The sequence below is a fragment of the Lissotriton helveticus genome, chromosome 4_1, assembly GCF_964261635.1.
Source record: "Lissotriton helveticus chromosome 4_1, aLisHel1.1, whole genome shotgun sequence".
NCBI classification, from domain to species: domain Eukaryota; kingdom Metazoa; phylum Chordata; class Amphibia; order Caudata; family Salamandridae; genus Lissotriton; species Lissotriton helveticus.
The window spans coordinates 528,808,680-528,825,674 of NC_136063.1; the positions used below are offsets into that span (position 1 = coordinate 528,808,680).

At 40.9% G+C, this 16,995-nt stretch overlaps 1 protein-coding gene across 1 annotated transcript in view; it reads right to left on the reverse strand.

Annotated features, from left to right (window-relative positions):
* LOC144828023 (uncharacterized) overlaps positions 1 to 16,995 on the reverse strand; it is a 1,462,897-nt gene that overhangs the window by 530,018 nt on the left and 915,884 nt on the right. Inside the window, exon 17 of the mRNA XM_078686162.1 lies at positions 8,409 to 8,639. Within this exon, the coding sequence (XP_078542288.1) occupies positions 8,409 to 8,639 (231 nt within the window). The remainder of the gene's footprint in view (positions 1 to 8,408; positions 8,640 to 16,995) is intronic.

The following is a 16,995-nucleotide window of genomic DNA, read 5'->3' on the forward strand; positions in this document are numbered from 1 at the left end:
AACATAAATCCAGAATTAAGAAAAATGTGTAAAATGACTCATTGGTAAACCATTGGAAATTAAAAGGACACACGGAAAGAGATCTGAGATGGACGGTGATCTCCGAAATTGCAGTTGACTCAAGAGGTGGTGATAAAGATCTGCAATTAACTCAACGTGAGGCTATGCTTATCCTGAAATTTAAAACTACAGTGAACCGACTTAACAAAGCTTCTGAATTGTATAAACTTGAAAACATCCAGGTGTCGTTCTTAATCACCTGCCTTTTATGTCATGTGGGTGTGATCCGTTCTAAGTGGTCATGTTGGAGTGTCCTTAACTAGGCTTCAATGCACCTTCGCAGTCAATAAACTTTTTTATCCAGAATGACGGTTCCCTTGGCTGATGGACCACGATTCCCATAAATCATTATCATCATATTTTATGCATATGACGGGAGCGATGTTTTTGATTAGGATGAAAGATTTACGCATACTATCAAGTGGTTCTTTCCCAAAAGTGTCTGAACTTGAAAAACAATAAAGTTTAGTCAAACCTCCTCTGAGGCATCATGACATCACTTCCATCTTGTAAAGACTACAAATCCTATGACCATTTGTGCTCCCACAAATCCCGGGGCAACTAACTGACAGACGCGAAGATCTATGACGCTTCTGCCAGCAAACGAAGTACTGCTGCTGGCGTGTATAAGAATTGTCAGGTATGTGACAGCTTTTGGTGTCCCTCTTCAGCTTTCGCATGATATTGACAAACGGCCAAGAGACCTCCAATATAGTTAAACACCGCCAAAAAGCGCATCGATCCCCTTACTGTTGCGAAACTAAGTACAGTGAATTCTAGAATGACAATCGATGTCTTGTTTGTTTGCAGATATGGCGATACATACTTCTGCCGTCCGGCACACAGAGGATTACTAAAGCATAATTAAGAAAATCTTTTCCCTCCCTGTGTTAGAATTGAAGGTATGTGGGATCATGATGTAAACACCTCCACCCGATTCTGTTTGGCCAGGGGTCACTGATTGGATGCCCTCTTTCTTTCTACAGAAATTGTTGCCACTAGGATTTGTGATGAGATAAGCATCGTTTGTCCACCACCAAAAGATTTTGTGGACCATTTGGGTTGCTGACAGTACAGTGGATCACCCGGACACCACCTTGTAAGTTTACACAGACAATGACAGACACAAACAATAGGTTTTTAAGTTGAGGACATTTGGTTTTGTTAAAACTTTATTATTTTAATTACAGACACATTGGCTCGCTGAACAATCCAAGAGCACAGTAGGCTCTGAGACGTTAGATTAAGGTAAGCTGACTGAACGTGGGGTTCTCGCTTTCATGAGGCTGTTTGTTTAAAGTATGGCCCACACTATTTGATTTGACTAGTAAGAGATTGTGTTTCTCTTTTCTAGATTTCTTGTTCCTCAAGCGAACCCTTTCAATTATTGGGTTCGAAACGCATCGACCTAGCGTTGTTTCATGTCAAACAAAGTGCTGTAAAAAAAATGTTGTTGTTTTTTGGTGCACTGTAAATAACTCTTATTCACGTTGTAATTTAGGATTGTGATTGCTTTGTATATTTGAATGACTGTAGCAAAAATTCTACTTTTGTTTGGCGTTTTGCTTCATTTCCCTTCTTTGGTTTTGCCTTTCAAAAACGAATTAGCGTGGCTTAACCGGTTGGGGAATTTGTTGGAAGTTGTTGTGTGTCTGAAGTATTGTGTGTGTTATAAATGTGTGTGTATGGAATGTATGAAGTGTTCAAGTGAGAGTGGTGTCTCTGTGGTGATTATTTGTAGTTTTACAGGTTGTTGTAGTGTATCATCAATTTTGAATGAAATGGATAAAGTTTCCGTAACTTTTTGAAAATAATTAAAAGAAGTCTGAAAATAAAACTGAGAATTTAAATATGTTTGTTAGGTTCCTTTGATTTTTCCGTTGGTCCTGTGTTGGAACATTGTTTGAAGTGGTGATCAGTATTGGCATTGTTATTTGGTTTATGCAGCCTACTGATAGCATTTGAGGTATAGGCCCTGTGCATATGGTGTACCACTTCACAAGGGACTTATCAGAATAATAAATATGTTAATAAGGCATATACTAATGTCATCATGTTTAGGGGAGAAGCACATGTACTTTTGCATTGATTAGCAGCGGTAAAGTGCTCAGAGAAAAGAGTCAGCAAAACGTGGAGGCAAAAGGCAACATGTACAAGGGAAGAGCACCCTAGGGATGCCATATCTAACACATATGTTCTGTAATTTATAGGTAAATTATGAGGAAACTTGGGACATTTTTGATTGAGGCAGTCTGTTGTAGATCTCAGCGGCATCTCCTCCGCAATGGCGGAGGAGAATCGCCCCACTCACTCGCTCAGAGCCAGTAAATGAAAAAAAAAATGATGTCACCATTTTATTTTTAATCTTCCACCCCTGAGCCAGCTTGCGAAGGGAGGGGTGGGGCATTGGGAGGAGGAGTGTGAAGTGCACTGCACTCCCTAAGTGCACATATGTATATTGGCCAGCTGTCTCAGTCTGACCAAAACACACATACGCACTAAGGTTTTCTGCAGCCCAGCTGCATTGAGCAGCTGGGCTGGAGAAACCCCACGGAATCCCTGGTCTGAGCAGGGCGTCTTTCCAGCCTGCTCAGACCAATGCCTGCACTGCTCTGCAGTACAAGGATTGGATGGAAGTCTGTGACGTGGCCCCAGCGCTTGCTGGGAGCAGGAATGACAAGACCGAGACCGATGCAGCGCTAGGTATGTTTTTATTTTAAATAGATTTTTTATTATTAACCCCTCCCATGCGCTTCCCCTCCCGCGCTACCTCCACCCACCCCACCATCTCTTTTTTGTGGCCGCTGCGACTGGTAGCTCTGCACAATTAATTGGCAGATGATGCAAATTTCAAAATGTATGAATGCTTTGTGAATCAAGCAGTTCGTTTCTTGCTTAACTGAAAGCTGCAACATTACGGTGCTGCTATCATCAAAGCTTATGCAAGCACGGATCAGCAGCAAGCTCCTGAGATGCTGATGCACTGCTTTGTAACACAGTAAAATACATGGAGTATCTCAGTTACTAGATGCTGTCGAGTACATCACAAAGAAACGTTTCATTAGCTGATAATTGCTGAACACACACATTGGTATACACGTCCCTTTATGCAACCTTTACTTCCCTCGACTAGTTGCCATTGCAAATTTTTAAAACTTTCAAATCTATTTTAGGTTTGAAGAGGAATTCGCCTATTTTATAGAGTTGTCATTTAAGCACGAAGTTATCTACATTTATTTTAAATGTTAATCGGAAGTACTATGGTTAAGGTGTTAAATCTAGTGCTTGATTTCTTCTTAAGGTGTTTTAGGTTTGCAAATGAGTCATGTGCCATTGCCAGAAGCCCCGTGTCCCAGCTCTTAAAGCATTTCAAAATGTGTTGATTCCACAGAACTCCCAGCATAATTAACTTTTTTTATCATATTGTTTTACATCAAAAACAGTAGATGTTTGTTAAATCATTGGAAAGATAAATGTTGAAGTCAGGACCAAATAAATCAATGACATTTTTTTAAAGAAATCTACTTTGTAGTCAGTGCACAAATCATCAGCACAAATTAGACACCTAAGGCTTTAACTCAGAAGACAGGCTGCAATGGTAATTGTATACCTCACACTTCTGGGTGTGACATACCAGCTACTAGTCTGAAACCCAGAGTGAAAATGTTCACTGGGCAGTACAGAATGCTATAACAACTGGTAGTATAGTAGAAAGCAATGTTTCTCCCTTATTGTCAAAGGTGGTACTTATAGCTGCAAGGCTCAATTCTGAATGTCTGGCTTTACGTGAGGAATGTTGCAATTACTGTTGAGTAGCATCTCTTTGAAAAAAGACAGTGGTAAACTAGATTGAGAAAATAATTGTGTAACATGTATGAGTGAAGTTGCCATAGGTACTGAAACACTGTTTTATTTCTAGATAGTTACATGTTAGCATCTTGCAAACAAAATATTAAATGAACTGGTGAACTAATCTGGTTGGTGGACTATTAGGAAGAGACGTCGTTGTCATTGTGTAACCTTTAATAGTGCTCCCACTGTCCAAACAGTAGCATTGAGAGTAACTTTTGCTCACCATAGGTTGCTTGGCTTGAGCAACAAGGCAATAACAAGTCAACTGCTATAGTTTTTTGTGTGTTTGTCTGTGTGCGTGTGTAAAACATCCATCCTACAACAATGCAGTTAAATAAAGAACTTAAAGATCACCCATCATAAAACCAAAATATTGTAATAAGACAAAAGTATAATGTGTTCAAATGTTATTCGAATGGCTAAATAACTTCACTGTAATTAGTATGAAAATGCATTTGGTGATAGTGTATGCAAAATCATATCCAAAGTGCCTTAACAGAATTCTTTCATGGGCTTAGGAACACTGCAACCCAAGTTCAACAAAGTGGATGGTTACACACAAATATTCTATGATATAACTAAGAACAAATCCTAGAGCAAAGTTGAAAAAACTGAAAAGTGTATTGAAGATGCGCTCAAGGATTTCAGTTGTGCAAAGCAGGGATAGCCTGGGTGAGCCAAAAAGATGACGTAAAAAATTTATCAAGCAGGAGACTGAGTCTTTTGATGGCTGATGTTTGGGACATGAGATGAAACTTTCTGCAGTCATTTATTTTGTTGCAGTTCTGCTGGGCTCGATTTATGCTAGCAGTTCCATTTGGTCGGCTCTCTACAAAAGGCAAGCTCATAGTCAGATACTTTTGTATTGAGGCCTCGCAGAGGTGCGTCGATGTTCTTCAGAATCATGGTTTCTAATGCCATCATGCTCTAAAAACCATAAAGGTGCCTTTTTACATGCTTCGAACAGTAGCACAAAGAGGTACCGCAGGATGACAGTAGAGGCATTTCTGCACCATCCAGGTAAATACCAGATGGACATCCCTTATTTGCTGAATGCAAGCACACAGAGGCTAGCTCCACCCTTTATTCTGTGGCCATTATGTGATGAATAATTCAAGCTTGAAAATAGGATAAATCTCCTTTCCTGGGTTATTTGCATGAGATTTAATTTTGCTGCAATCCAGGACCTCTAATCACATTACTATTTCACTATGGCTGAAAAAAGAACAAAATAGTCCAACTCTCAAATTTCTCAAACCATATTAGGTAGATTTACATATTTGTGTCAATATTACATGATAAATAGGTCTGACTTTTTAATTGGAGGCAAATGTATGAATTCAAGAGAGATAAAGATGACAGCAGCTCTTTGTGCTGGTCACCAAGGTCACATAAGACACCTACTACTGGGAGATGTCATGCTACTTGCTGTACCTTCCAGCCTCACTGTGACCTTCTCCCAAGCATTTTATCTTTGCCCTCCATTTTTTGCTGAAATTCTTTTTTATTGGCTCTAGGACTGTGCACGTTCCCATAGCTAACCAGTGATAATGTGTTTGTGCTCTCCTATTAACATGGTAAAATTGGCTTACACCTGATTGGTATAATTAATGTATTCATACTTCTGAAGTAAAGTGGTATACTAAATACCCAGGGCCTGTAAATTAAATGCAACTAGTAGGCCTGCACAACCTACTTTGCCACCCACTTAGATAGCACATTTTAAACATGTCCTAGGTCTGCCATTGCAGCATAAATGCATTTTATAACTACCAATTCGACTTGGTAATATAACCCCCTTGCAAAGACTTAAACTCCCCTTTTATTTCACATGTCACTCCTAAGGTAGGCCCTAGGTAGCCCATGGGGCAGGGTGCATTGTAATTAAAAGGTTGGACATGTACTTCTAAGTTTTACATGTTCTGGTAGTGAAAAACTCCTAAATGTGTTTTTACTGCAGCGAGGCCGACCTCTCTCATAGGATATCATTGGGTTGCCTAATTACATTTAACACAAGCTAACTCTCGATTGGGAACAGGTAAGCATTACAAGGTTGGTGTCTAAGAAATTGAAATTAAAAATCCTCTTTAATGGTAAAGCTCGATTTTAAGTGACACTTTTGGAAATGCCACTTTTAGAAAGCTGGAATTTTGCTGTCTTATTTGGTGCCAGCACCCTTTTTCTGGTTCACATGACTGGGTGTAGATGGCAGGTAAACGTTGGTTATTCTTCCCAGACAGCTACCCAAAGGAAAGATTTGGTGTGCCTGGATGGGCCTTTAACTGACGGGATGGGGGCAGAGATGGGCAGAACCCCACTTGCAACTGATTAGACAGTGCTCTGCTTCAGACAAAGAACTTGTCACTCTTGTAATGTTTGTGCAGCCAGCTTGGAGCCAGGTAACTTCAAGCACCTTAAAGGCAATTCTCCAGAATCTTCTCCTACTTCAAAGTGGGCACCAGATATAAAATTGGATGTTCAGACTCACTCCTCAGTTCCCTTTCTGGACCTGGAGTAGGTCTGCCTGCTGCTGTGGCCGGGTGTATACTTCAGAAGACTGCTCTGCTGCACTTGGGAGGACTGCTAAGCTGCCAGAAGCCTGCCTGAACCCTCTGAGGCCTGCTCTGATGTTTGAGCCTGTTTGCCCCGCTGTCTACCACTGAACCCATGACAACCAGAATGACTCCAAGGGCTAGGTGGCTGGCCTCCTGATCAGAGCCTAAGGGACATAAAAGGCTCCAACCATATTAAACTCACACCTGGATCTAGCCTGAGTAGGTCCTAACCCCCAAAGTGGTGCCTGTCAGTCCTAGACCTTTGAGTGGTGGTGCTAAAGGTGCCCAGATAGCCAAAATCCAAAACTTGGGACTTAAAAAAGTCTCTGGAAACTGCTCTGAAAACTGAGAGGAGTCCAGGATCATCTTGCTCATCTATTCACCCAAGGTGCATTGCCTGTGGGCCTGGCTTCGCGGCAGCTCTTGCTACAATCTTTTGCAGCCACAAATCCTGTTAAGAAGCCCTTCAACAAAGGGGTATGCAGCCTCGTGGTACTCTTGTCGGCTACAGCCTCTACCCACATCCCCCTGGAGATTCCTAACTTTCAAAAACAGTGACTTAGTGCAAACTTCGAAATCTTTGCCACAATTTCATCCATCAGATCCTTGACAATGATGCTCCCTTCACAAACCATTGCTTGCAGCCTTGCCCCACTGAACATAACTTTTAGGGATATTTTTCAAAGAATTTCTTCCAACTCCAACGGTAAAAGTAATAAATCATAATTCCCGGTCTATTAATTGGATGTTTGTCTTTTGATGGTGAACAATTTATTAAAATGTACTTTAATTTTTCTAAATTGGTTTGGGGGGGTTTCTTGTGTTGTATTTTTACCTTATTGCTGTTTGTTTTTCAATGTTATACATATTGCCTCGAAGTTAATCTTGACAGGTTTGTGCTAAGCTATCAGAGGGTTAAGCGAAGGTTAATTTAGTGACTTTTGTGGTTCACCCTGACAGAGATTGTGGCTGTTGCAGGGTTAACACCCCAGTCAACCAACAACCCAATTTCTCACTACTCCATTGCTCAAATCTTAAACAAACATTTAACTGGACATGGTTGACTGTCATAATATAGCTTACATACATTATGCTAGTTATTGATATTTAACAGTCTTCAGTGGGAGATTTATAGCCTGATATTTTGCTGGGCAGAGAAGAAGAGGAGCGCACAATTTTATCAGAAGAGAGATGGGGGCCAGATGTGCAGACCTTGAACCAGAGCAGGCTCACATTTGAAAAGGGTGAAAGAACATAGTGGATCAAAATAGTTACAAAAGCATGTTGGCCTGGTTTTTCAAGCTACTGTAACAGCTCTCAAGCATACGTTTTTTAGTCAATGATTGTATTCCTTAAGTATTTTAAATAGTTCATCGCTTTTATTGTTTACATCAGCCCTAGTAGGTACCAAAATATGATAAATATTCTCATAAAATTGAAACATCATAATGGAAGGCAGTGTCAAAACAGTGAGAATATGCACATGCACAGTCAGTAAAAACAAATATTCTATTTAAAATGTGATGCAGTATATTTTAAAGTATTTTTTAAAATTTGAGCCAGGACTATTTCCAAGCTTCCTTACAATATTGTAAAATAAGGATACTCGATATATTTTAAATACTAAAAAAACCCACATCATGTCAATAGGTAAGAACAAGCATCTTCAAAGAACACCAGGTAGTTACTTCTGGGCAGCCAGCTATGGCGTTTGGTGGGCTGATAGTTTTAGTATATCTTACACAGGCAATATTTGTTCATGGACAAGCAGACAACTATTGAAACTACTTCATTATCTGAATATTTGTGTGGTACATTGCCATTTAGCGGACTGAAGAGTGTTCATACAAACATCTGACACAAATTAAACTGCTCCTCTAGAGTGATAATATTGAAGAATAGTCAATATAGGAACTTCAGCATAATACAAAGAATTTTTACCTCATCTCTGGACTCATTTGCCTCTTTCTCCAGGTTCTGCACCCGGGATTCCAACATCTGTATTGTCTCTGTAGCAGACAGATACTTTTGTTTGAATAAATCCACAGCGGACTCAGAGGCTTTCAGATGGTTGTAACACTCCTTCATCTTTCGATCAAGGCCTTCAGTCTTCTGCTGCAAATGGCCAATTTCCAAGTTGCGTTTTTCAATAGAATCCTCTCCTTGCTTTACCTACAGGACAACCCCATATTAGCATATGCTTATTACTGCATAAAGAAAACACCTACTACACAGGACGTCGGCCAGACATGATTATTTAGTCCTACTAAATTACTCAGGACAGTCTACATTTCCACTTACCACTAACAATTATGAGTGAAGCAATATTTGGATTACTATCCAAGACCTGACAAGTGATATGTTGCTCATTTGTAATATATTTCTGGTGTCCGCTTACAGTAATACCATATTCTGCTAAAACTCACGTAGTGTACAAGTGTGCTAGCATGGCTGAGAACAGGAAGAAAAGTGGAGTGACTGTGTATTTTCTCATGCTCTTACGGGGGGCTTCCCCTCTCTCCATATATTCTTTCTGGTCAAATTCTACCACAACTATTTTTGCCGTGTTTGTTAGCATAGGAAAGTGATTTATACCGTACATTTGTGGATTTCAATTCACATTCTTGAACATTACATAAAAATATCTGAAAATTGTTGTTTCATGAGATTTTGTGAACCCAATATATGTTTTTTGATTAGCACATGGTCTGTGGCACTCGAGCTGTAGTTCGAATTTTAATACTCATTTTAAATTCATTGATGTGACTGTATGTGTTTTAGAATCACTCTGATAACTTGAGCACTTACTCGCACTCACCAGGGACTTTAAACAATCATCCGAGGGCTGTTCTCGCTCTGTTTGAACGCAACCGGCACTCCAGCCAATCGCGGTTGTGGAGGGCGGGACAGGGGCGGCACCTTACGGAGCGTCGAGCGGTTAGCGCTCTAGACCTCCGCTTCCTGGAGGGTATTTAGCCACTCGTCGGCCCCAGCGCGCAGGGATGGCGCGCAGGGTAGGCGCCTCTGACTGCGCCAAAGACGAGCCTAAGACCAGCCCGTCTGTGCCCGTCCGGGCCAGGCCGGGTCACGGGGCAGGAAACGCTGATGCAGGTATGATCTCTGCGGATCAGCTAAGAGCTCTTCACCCCAGTAGCAACAGAAAATGTGCCGTTTTAACACCTTCCCTAACAGGTACACAAGCATGTCCTCACTGTGATTTTACTCTATCCAATGTTCAGCCCCACCCAGAGGTTACATGTAGTCGTAAGCTACCTATTCAATCCTCTGATCAAAACCCCTGTGTTTTCACATTCTATACCGTCAACTGTAGATCTTTACCCTAGCATAAATCAGATATTTTCCATCTATTAGCCGAGGAAAAACCATGTGCGGTGTTTTTAACGGAAACCTGGCTGCATGAAAGTGCAGGTCCGGATGTAGCCGCCGCCTTGCCTACGACCTATGCTATTGCTAGAGTAGATAGAGTGGGACATGTTGGAGGTGGCATTGCCGTGATTTTCAACAGGGAGTTTAAATGCGACCTTGAATTGGCTAATATTCCTGGATGCGAAGCAGCATTTTTTAAAATTTCACTTAACCCAAATTTTATGTTCTCTGGTTTTTTTATTTATCGCCCACCTGGAAATAGTAATGCTTGGGCTGCGAACTTGGCCAATTTCATTTCGCCTTATTTTCTCAACGCCCAAAACTTAACTATACTGGGTGATCTAAATCTCCACTTGGAGGACAAATCAAATAGTACAGCTATGAACCTCCTGGAGGATTTCACCGCTCTGAATATGACACTGCGCAATGAGGGCCCTACTCACAAAGCAGGACATTTGTTGGACCCTATTATATCAAACATACAGGAGTTAAAATGGCTTAAAACTGACCCCATTTGCTGGTCTGACCACTTTCTAACTCTCTTCAGCATTACCCTCAGAGAACCTACGCAGCTATGTTCCACCCGGCCCCCGATCCTCATGAGAAATTGGAAAAGGCTGGATCTGACTGAGCTGCAGAATGCACTGAAGAAATCCCCCCCTGTCATGGGTTGCGATATGGATAAAAATGCGTTTGAAACCCATACATGGTTGGAGAGGGCAGTTGACACTTGTCTACCTATTGACAGGTGTAGAGGGAATGTACATCGCCCACCTGCTCCCTGGTACACTGAGGATCTTAAATTAGAAAAGACTAAATGTAAGGCACTTGAACGGAAATGGTGCAAACACTATGACCCTCTAAAAAAAGAGATCTACCGTAAGGCCAGAAACCTTTATCACTCGGCCTGTACGAGAGCCAAAGCCGGTTATGTAACGGAGACCATTAACACTGCTGCTAATAAAGCACAGACTCTCTTTAATACTGTTAAAGAACTAGCTGGAGCAAACTCTATGGCTGCTGCATGCCCCCTTACCACCCAAAAATGTCAAGACCTTGCCACCTATTTTGTGGAAAAGATTGAGACTATCATTGCCAATATCAATCCTCCTACGAGGGATGGCAGAGAGGATCCGCCTCCAGTTAGGTCAGTAGGGTGCCGGCTTGACTCCTGGCCACCCATTACTTTGGAAACTTTGAAATCCCTAGCTACCTCTATTAAGTCAGGCTCCCCATGTGACCCTCTCCCTATCAGCATTCTAAGCCAACTGAATGACTCTGCTCTGAATATCATTTCCGAGACATTAAATGCCTCTATTCATCTGGCAAAAGTTCCAGCGTCCTGGAAACATGCCATGGTCAGCCCTCTGCTGAAGAAGCCTTCTGCTGATCCTGAGGTGTTGGCCAACTACCGCCCCATCTCCCTGCTGCCTGCTTTCTCAAAAATTCTAGAGAAACATATTCACGGTGTACTTACCACATTTACGGAGAACAACAACTTGCTCCATTTCTCCCAGTCAGGTTTCAGGGCTGGCCATTCCACCGAATACGCCCTCCTGGGAGTCACCGAGAAGATTAGGGGGCTCATGGACGATGGGCAAACGGTTGCACTTGTCCTACTCGATCTGAGTGCGGCCTTCGACACCATCTCACACGACAGACTGCTTACCAGACTGAGTGAGGATGGTGTCGGAGGGGCAGCGCTGGACTGGATTGAATCCTATTTGTGCAACCGGACGTTTCAGATCTCGTCTTCACAGGCCCAGTCAGACACCTTTTATTCGCCCCATGGCGTGCCTCAGGGCTCAATTTTGAGTCCGTTATTTTTTAATCTGTATCTCCGCCCTCTCGCCGATCTAGCGGAGCGAGTTGGTCTAGAACTAATGACCTATGCGGACGATTCGCAGATTCTTTTTTCTCTTACTAATTCGGATCCTTCATCCCCTTCTGCGCTGAAACTAGGTCTTCATGAAGTCTTCAGCTGGATGTCTACGAACCAGCTGAAGCTCAATGGGGAGAAGACTGAGATCCTTCTCTTAGGTAAAAACAGAGACCTTTGGCAGGATACTCACTGGCCGCCATCCCTGGGCGTTTTCCCTATTCCAGCTACCCAGGTCAGAAACTTAGGGGTGCACATCGATGACACACTATCGATGAAACAACAGGTCAACAAAGTGGCTGGTACTTGCTTCACTATCCTCAAATGGCTGCGGAAGATTATCTGGATGTTGCCTGCTGATACCCAGAAGACCGTGGTCAATGCCCTCATTACATCTCGGCTTGACTACGGTAACATCCTTTACCTGGGTTCCAACTTAGCCGTGATCAGACGGCTTCAGCTTGTCCAGAACTCCGCAGCCAGGTTGCTGTGTAAAATCCCCAGGACAGCGAGGATTTCTAAGTACCTTAAGGACCTGCATTGGCTCAGGGTGGAGAACCGGGTTCGGTTCAAAGCCCTGAGCTATATGTTCAAAATAAAGGCAGGAACCGCACCAAAGTATTTGGAAAAACTAGTCAGGCCCTACTTTCCTGCACGTAATCTCCGCTCTCTAAATGCAGCAAACTTTGCGGTACCCAGATTTAAACTGGCCAGAGTGGGAGGGAGATCCTTTTCCTATCTGGGACCAGTCCTCTGGAACTCCCTTCCCCCAGCTATACGAAAGGAGGAAAACTTTGCCAGCTTTAAGAAAAGCGTTAAAACCTGGCTTTTCAATAAATAATTTGGTCTCTGGCCGTCCTGTTTTCTGTGCTGTTTGGTTCTTAGTCCTGGCGCCGGGAAACCCTTTGTGGGTATCTGCGCGCATTATAAATGCAAAAAATAAATAAATAAATAAATAAGTACAGTACAGTTAAAATGGGTGCATGCGAGCAGTGACTCGACCTGGATCACTTGTAGAGACTGCTTTCTCTGTAGCATATTAAGAACCTACATATTTTGTTCACTTTTAGACAATATTGAATTGATACTTGTGAAGTAAACAACCTACCTATATTTTTCCAAAACTATTAGGGCCTCATTACGAGTCCCTACGATATCTTGATATGGCTATAAGTGAATTTACTAGCTGAATTTGGATTGCAAATTCTATTTTACCTTCTAGGTTTAGGGGTAATTAACCCGGAAGCCCAAGTCTCTGGGTGAAATATCAGGCAAAATCAATTAGTAACTGGTGCATAGATACGGATTCATATAGGTTCTTCCTACAACCCCCATATTCTGAAACTATTCTGCTCCAGTATCAGCAATCATGTGCAGCAGAGGGTGGTGGGAGGGGGTGGCAGCATGGGTCCAGTTCATCTTTCATTTTTCTTCACTTATTTGATCAATTGCTTTTAGTTCTCATTTCCTTATCTGCTCTATCTCTGGTTCACTTATCTTCTGTTACTCATTTCAGATAGATGGCAACCCTGTGTGAGTGTCATTCATCCAAAAACTTCCATTTATTTGTAGCCATAGATAGTGGTTGGTTTTACATTATACACGTCTTTTAATAATGCCACACCTCACAGATTGCCCGGTACATGAATGTCAACGCTGATGAATGGACAATTCTCACTCTGTGGATCTTGTGCATGTTAAATTTGTCGGTTTTGTGTGTGCATACATAAGAGTTTGACCATAAAGCATTGTCATAGGTTTGATGGGTACTTCTACACATCAGAATGACTCTGATATCGATGTTACTTGGTACAATATGGACCAGGGTCCTCACAACTGGGTCTTCAGGAAGAAGTTTGAAGCTGTGACTTGGTGTTACTAAATATTACAAGCAAACCCCTAAATGTGTTCCTGGAAAGGCAACTCACCAAGAACATAATCAATGCAATAACGTAGGGCCTGATTTAGACCGGAGTGGTTATTGAAAATCTTCGGCTTTCCAGAGAACTTGTTAATATTGGGGAGGACATATATTTGGATAATTCTCTTTCTGATTTAGCTCTTCGTCCAGAAATCAGACAATCTTATCTTGATGGATTTCAGTTTTTGACTAGGAAGTTAACCCTTGGGAAAAACTGAATAAGTTCTTTAGGAGATAATCAGCCATATTATGCGTTTAAATATGTTGGCGATCTAGCATTCTTCAGGTTCAAGGGTATAACCTGGTGATTTTGTCTTCTTATTTCCTAAAAGCATATGCTATGTCCATTTTTGTGCTCATACCTATTGTTCTTTACAGGCTTATGTAATATGATATGACATTTTACATTTCTATATTGTTTATTAATCTGGTCTCTGCAAAGATTTGGTCCATTTTATCACAACTCGTGCAAAGCACTCTGACACATATTGGGCCTTGTCCGTGCTATATAAAACTGCCCCTAAATAAAATATATATATATATATATATATAGATATATATTTTTTTTAATCGGGTCATTAACGAAGTTTATAAGTCATAGGCCACAGCAGCCAAAAAAACAACATTTATGGCAGATATGTACAGATCATGTTGGTCTTCCTTCTTCAAAACACCACCCAATGTTATTTCCGAATGTCTGTGGAAATATGTTATAATTTAGGAACACCTTCAGCATTTATAGGGATATTCACCAACACCACGTGCTGATTTATTTAATTTTCCTGATCTGATTGCCAATCTTATTCCTTAAGTAAAACTGATGATCACTGGGACATTTTAGGCAGCGGCATGAAATGAACATGTATGAGAACATTATGCATTACCACCGACTCCACTTTCTGACGGATCCGAGTGCGTAAACCCAGAAAAGTGACTTAGGCGTCTGAAATTTATTGAACATAGCACAAATAAATATTCACCAATCTGGATTCCTAATTTGTGCTTTGCTAAATGCCTCATATGTGCGCTCTCAATTATGACGAGTCTCCCACATCACTACAGGCAAAAGCACAAGGCACTTTACTCTTTTTGTGCGTTAATATAGAAACAGTATAAATGTCACAGAGATGTATGCAAGTGCAAACAAATCGAAAACACATAAAAGGGACTGTAGACTACTCATACACAACGTTAATACTTAAATCAGAAAAAATATATAGTTTTATGCGCAAACAATAACTTTCGAATCTCAAGACTGAGTTCTGAAAATTCTGCTGCATGTTTTCTGTTCAGTCTTCTCTGACGAAGATGACAAAGTGCTCAGTTACCGATTTTTGGACTATGTTACACTCTTTCTTACCTATTGCGATTGTCCTCAAAAGCCCAGTGGGAAACCGAATCTATTCAATAGCTTGTTTCCACTTAAGCTTCTTACAGAAATGAAAGACCCTCAAAAGGCTGTGACCTATATTTGTAGGAGGTCGAGTAGGTTCTGATTAGCTATGAATTAACCTAGAAATCAAAATCTTTCTTCTCTATTGCAGCAAAATAAATATATTGACCGAACCACATGCACCAAGGCAATCAAACAACACAGTAGGGTAGATCTGATATAAAGTTCATGTGATATATGACTTTCAGAAATGGTAGTTATTGTTTGGGAAGAAGTGTCTGAAAGGTTGTGTGACCTTGTAGGTCTCACTGCGTGAACTTTCAAAATACTGCTCACAGAAACAGTTGTGCAAATGCTCTTTCTCAAACCACTTTTACCTTCAAATTTTAAAAATAACCACTTTATTAATACAACAAAAAATAAAATAGAAATGCGTACATTCTTTGTCATTTTGCCTCCAGCTGGTTTCAGCGTTGATGTTTTTCTGGGCTGCTTTTTTCTTTGCCCCACCCTTTTTTATCCGGAGTTTCGAAACTCGTCTTTCTGCCAACATTCAATATCCTAACCACGGTTTAGAACTACTTTAAACATTTCTAATCTTTTGATTTAGTCTTTTGTCAGTTTTTTTCTGTACTTACAAAACTGACTACTGTTGTGACATTAACCTATAATTCACCATCCTTTACTTGCAAATAGATTGGATCTCCTTGAGGATATAACTTATATAACTGGTTATCATGTTTTCCCAACCATCCCCGAGTTTCACGATAACCAATATCTATGTTTACGAACTCCATTTAGATTATTACATGTTTATTTATTCATTGTGGATATACCGAAAATATGGCATGAATTTGGCTCTCCTGGACACACTCTGACTGCATCTGTTCTATGCAAAACTCTCATCACACTAACACGTTAACATTATTTCATGGGCCTAAGTTCTATGTGTTGACTTTAAAAACAACTGTAGAGTGTTATATTGGTTTAAATCACTAACAAAGTATTGGTATCTGACATGATAGCGGATGGATGGTCCAGTTCTTTTTCAATATAGCTTAACTCATTTAATAATTTGCTTTGAGTTCTCATTTCTTTAGTGCTCTTTCTATCTCTGGTACACTTAGCTTTAGTTACTCATTTCAGGTAGATGGCAAGCCTGTGTGAGTGTTTGTTGTTCATTCAAAAACTGCCATTGTTCTGTAGCCTTAGACAGTGGTTTATTTAAAATGATACACATAAAGTCAACCGAAATGCATTTTAGCTAATCACTCATATGTAATTATTTTAAACACGCCTTTTAATCATGCCACACCTCACTGATTGCGCGGTTCATTGTCAAAGGTTTTATCGTTTCGTCTACACGTCGGAATGACTCCCGATATCGATGCAACGTGGGACAATATGGACCAGGGACCTCACAACTGGGGTCTGCAGGAGGAAGTAGTGCATGTTTTTGCATACCCATTTTATTCACTTTGATGGCACGGGTTCACATAAGCACAGGCTATCGTTCTTCAGGCTGTGTTTGCATTTTTTAATATGCCCTTTCAACATGTTACAAATCTGACAAATCTGCACAATGCAAAAAAAGTAGGTAGAAACACATAACTGGCGATCTAAACCACAAAGGTATTGGCACACCTAGGTCTCATTTGGGCATGCAAATACAACTGTTCGTAAGTGCAAATTCACACTTTTAATTCAGGTTATGTAGTTTTGTGTATTTGGGATTCGTGATAAAAGTGTGGCAGAATATTCCAAATCAGCCACTCTTCTCTCATTCATAGTAGGATTGCGGAACACTTGGCAGTCCCACCTTCAAAAGTTGGTAAACACCCATAAAGTTGCTGAGTTTTTAAGTTTTCCCCAACCATTAGCCGTTAAGTTCTCAGCCTGAACATCATCGAACACTTACTGCTGTCAAGGGGAGACACTGATCAATTTT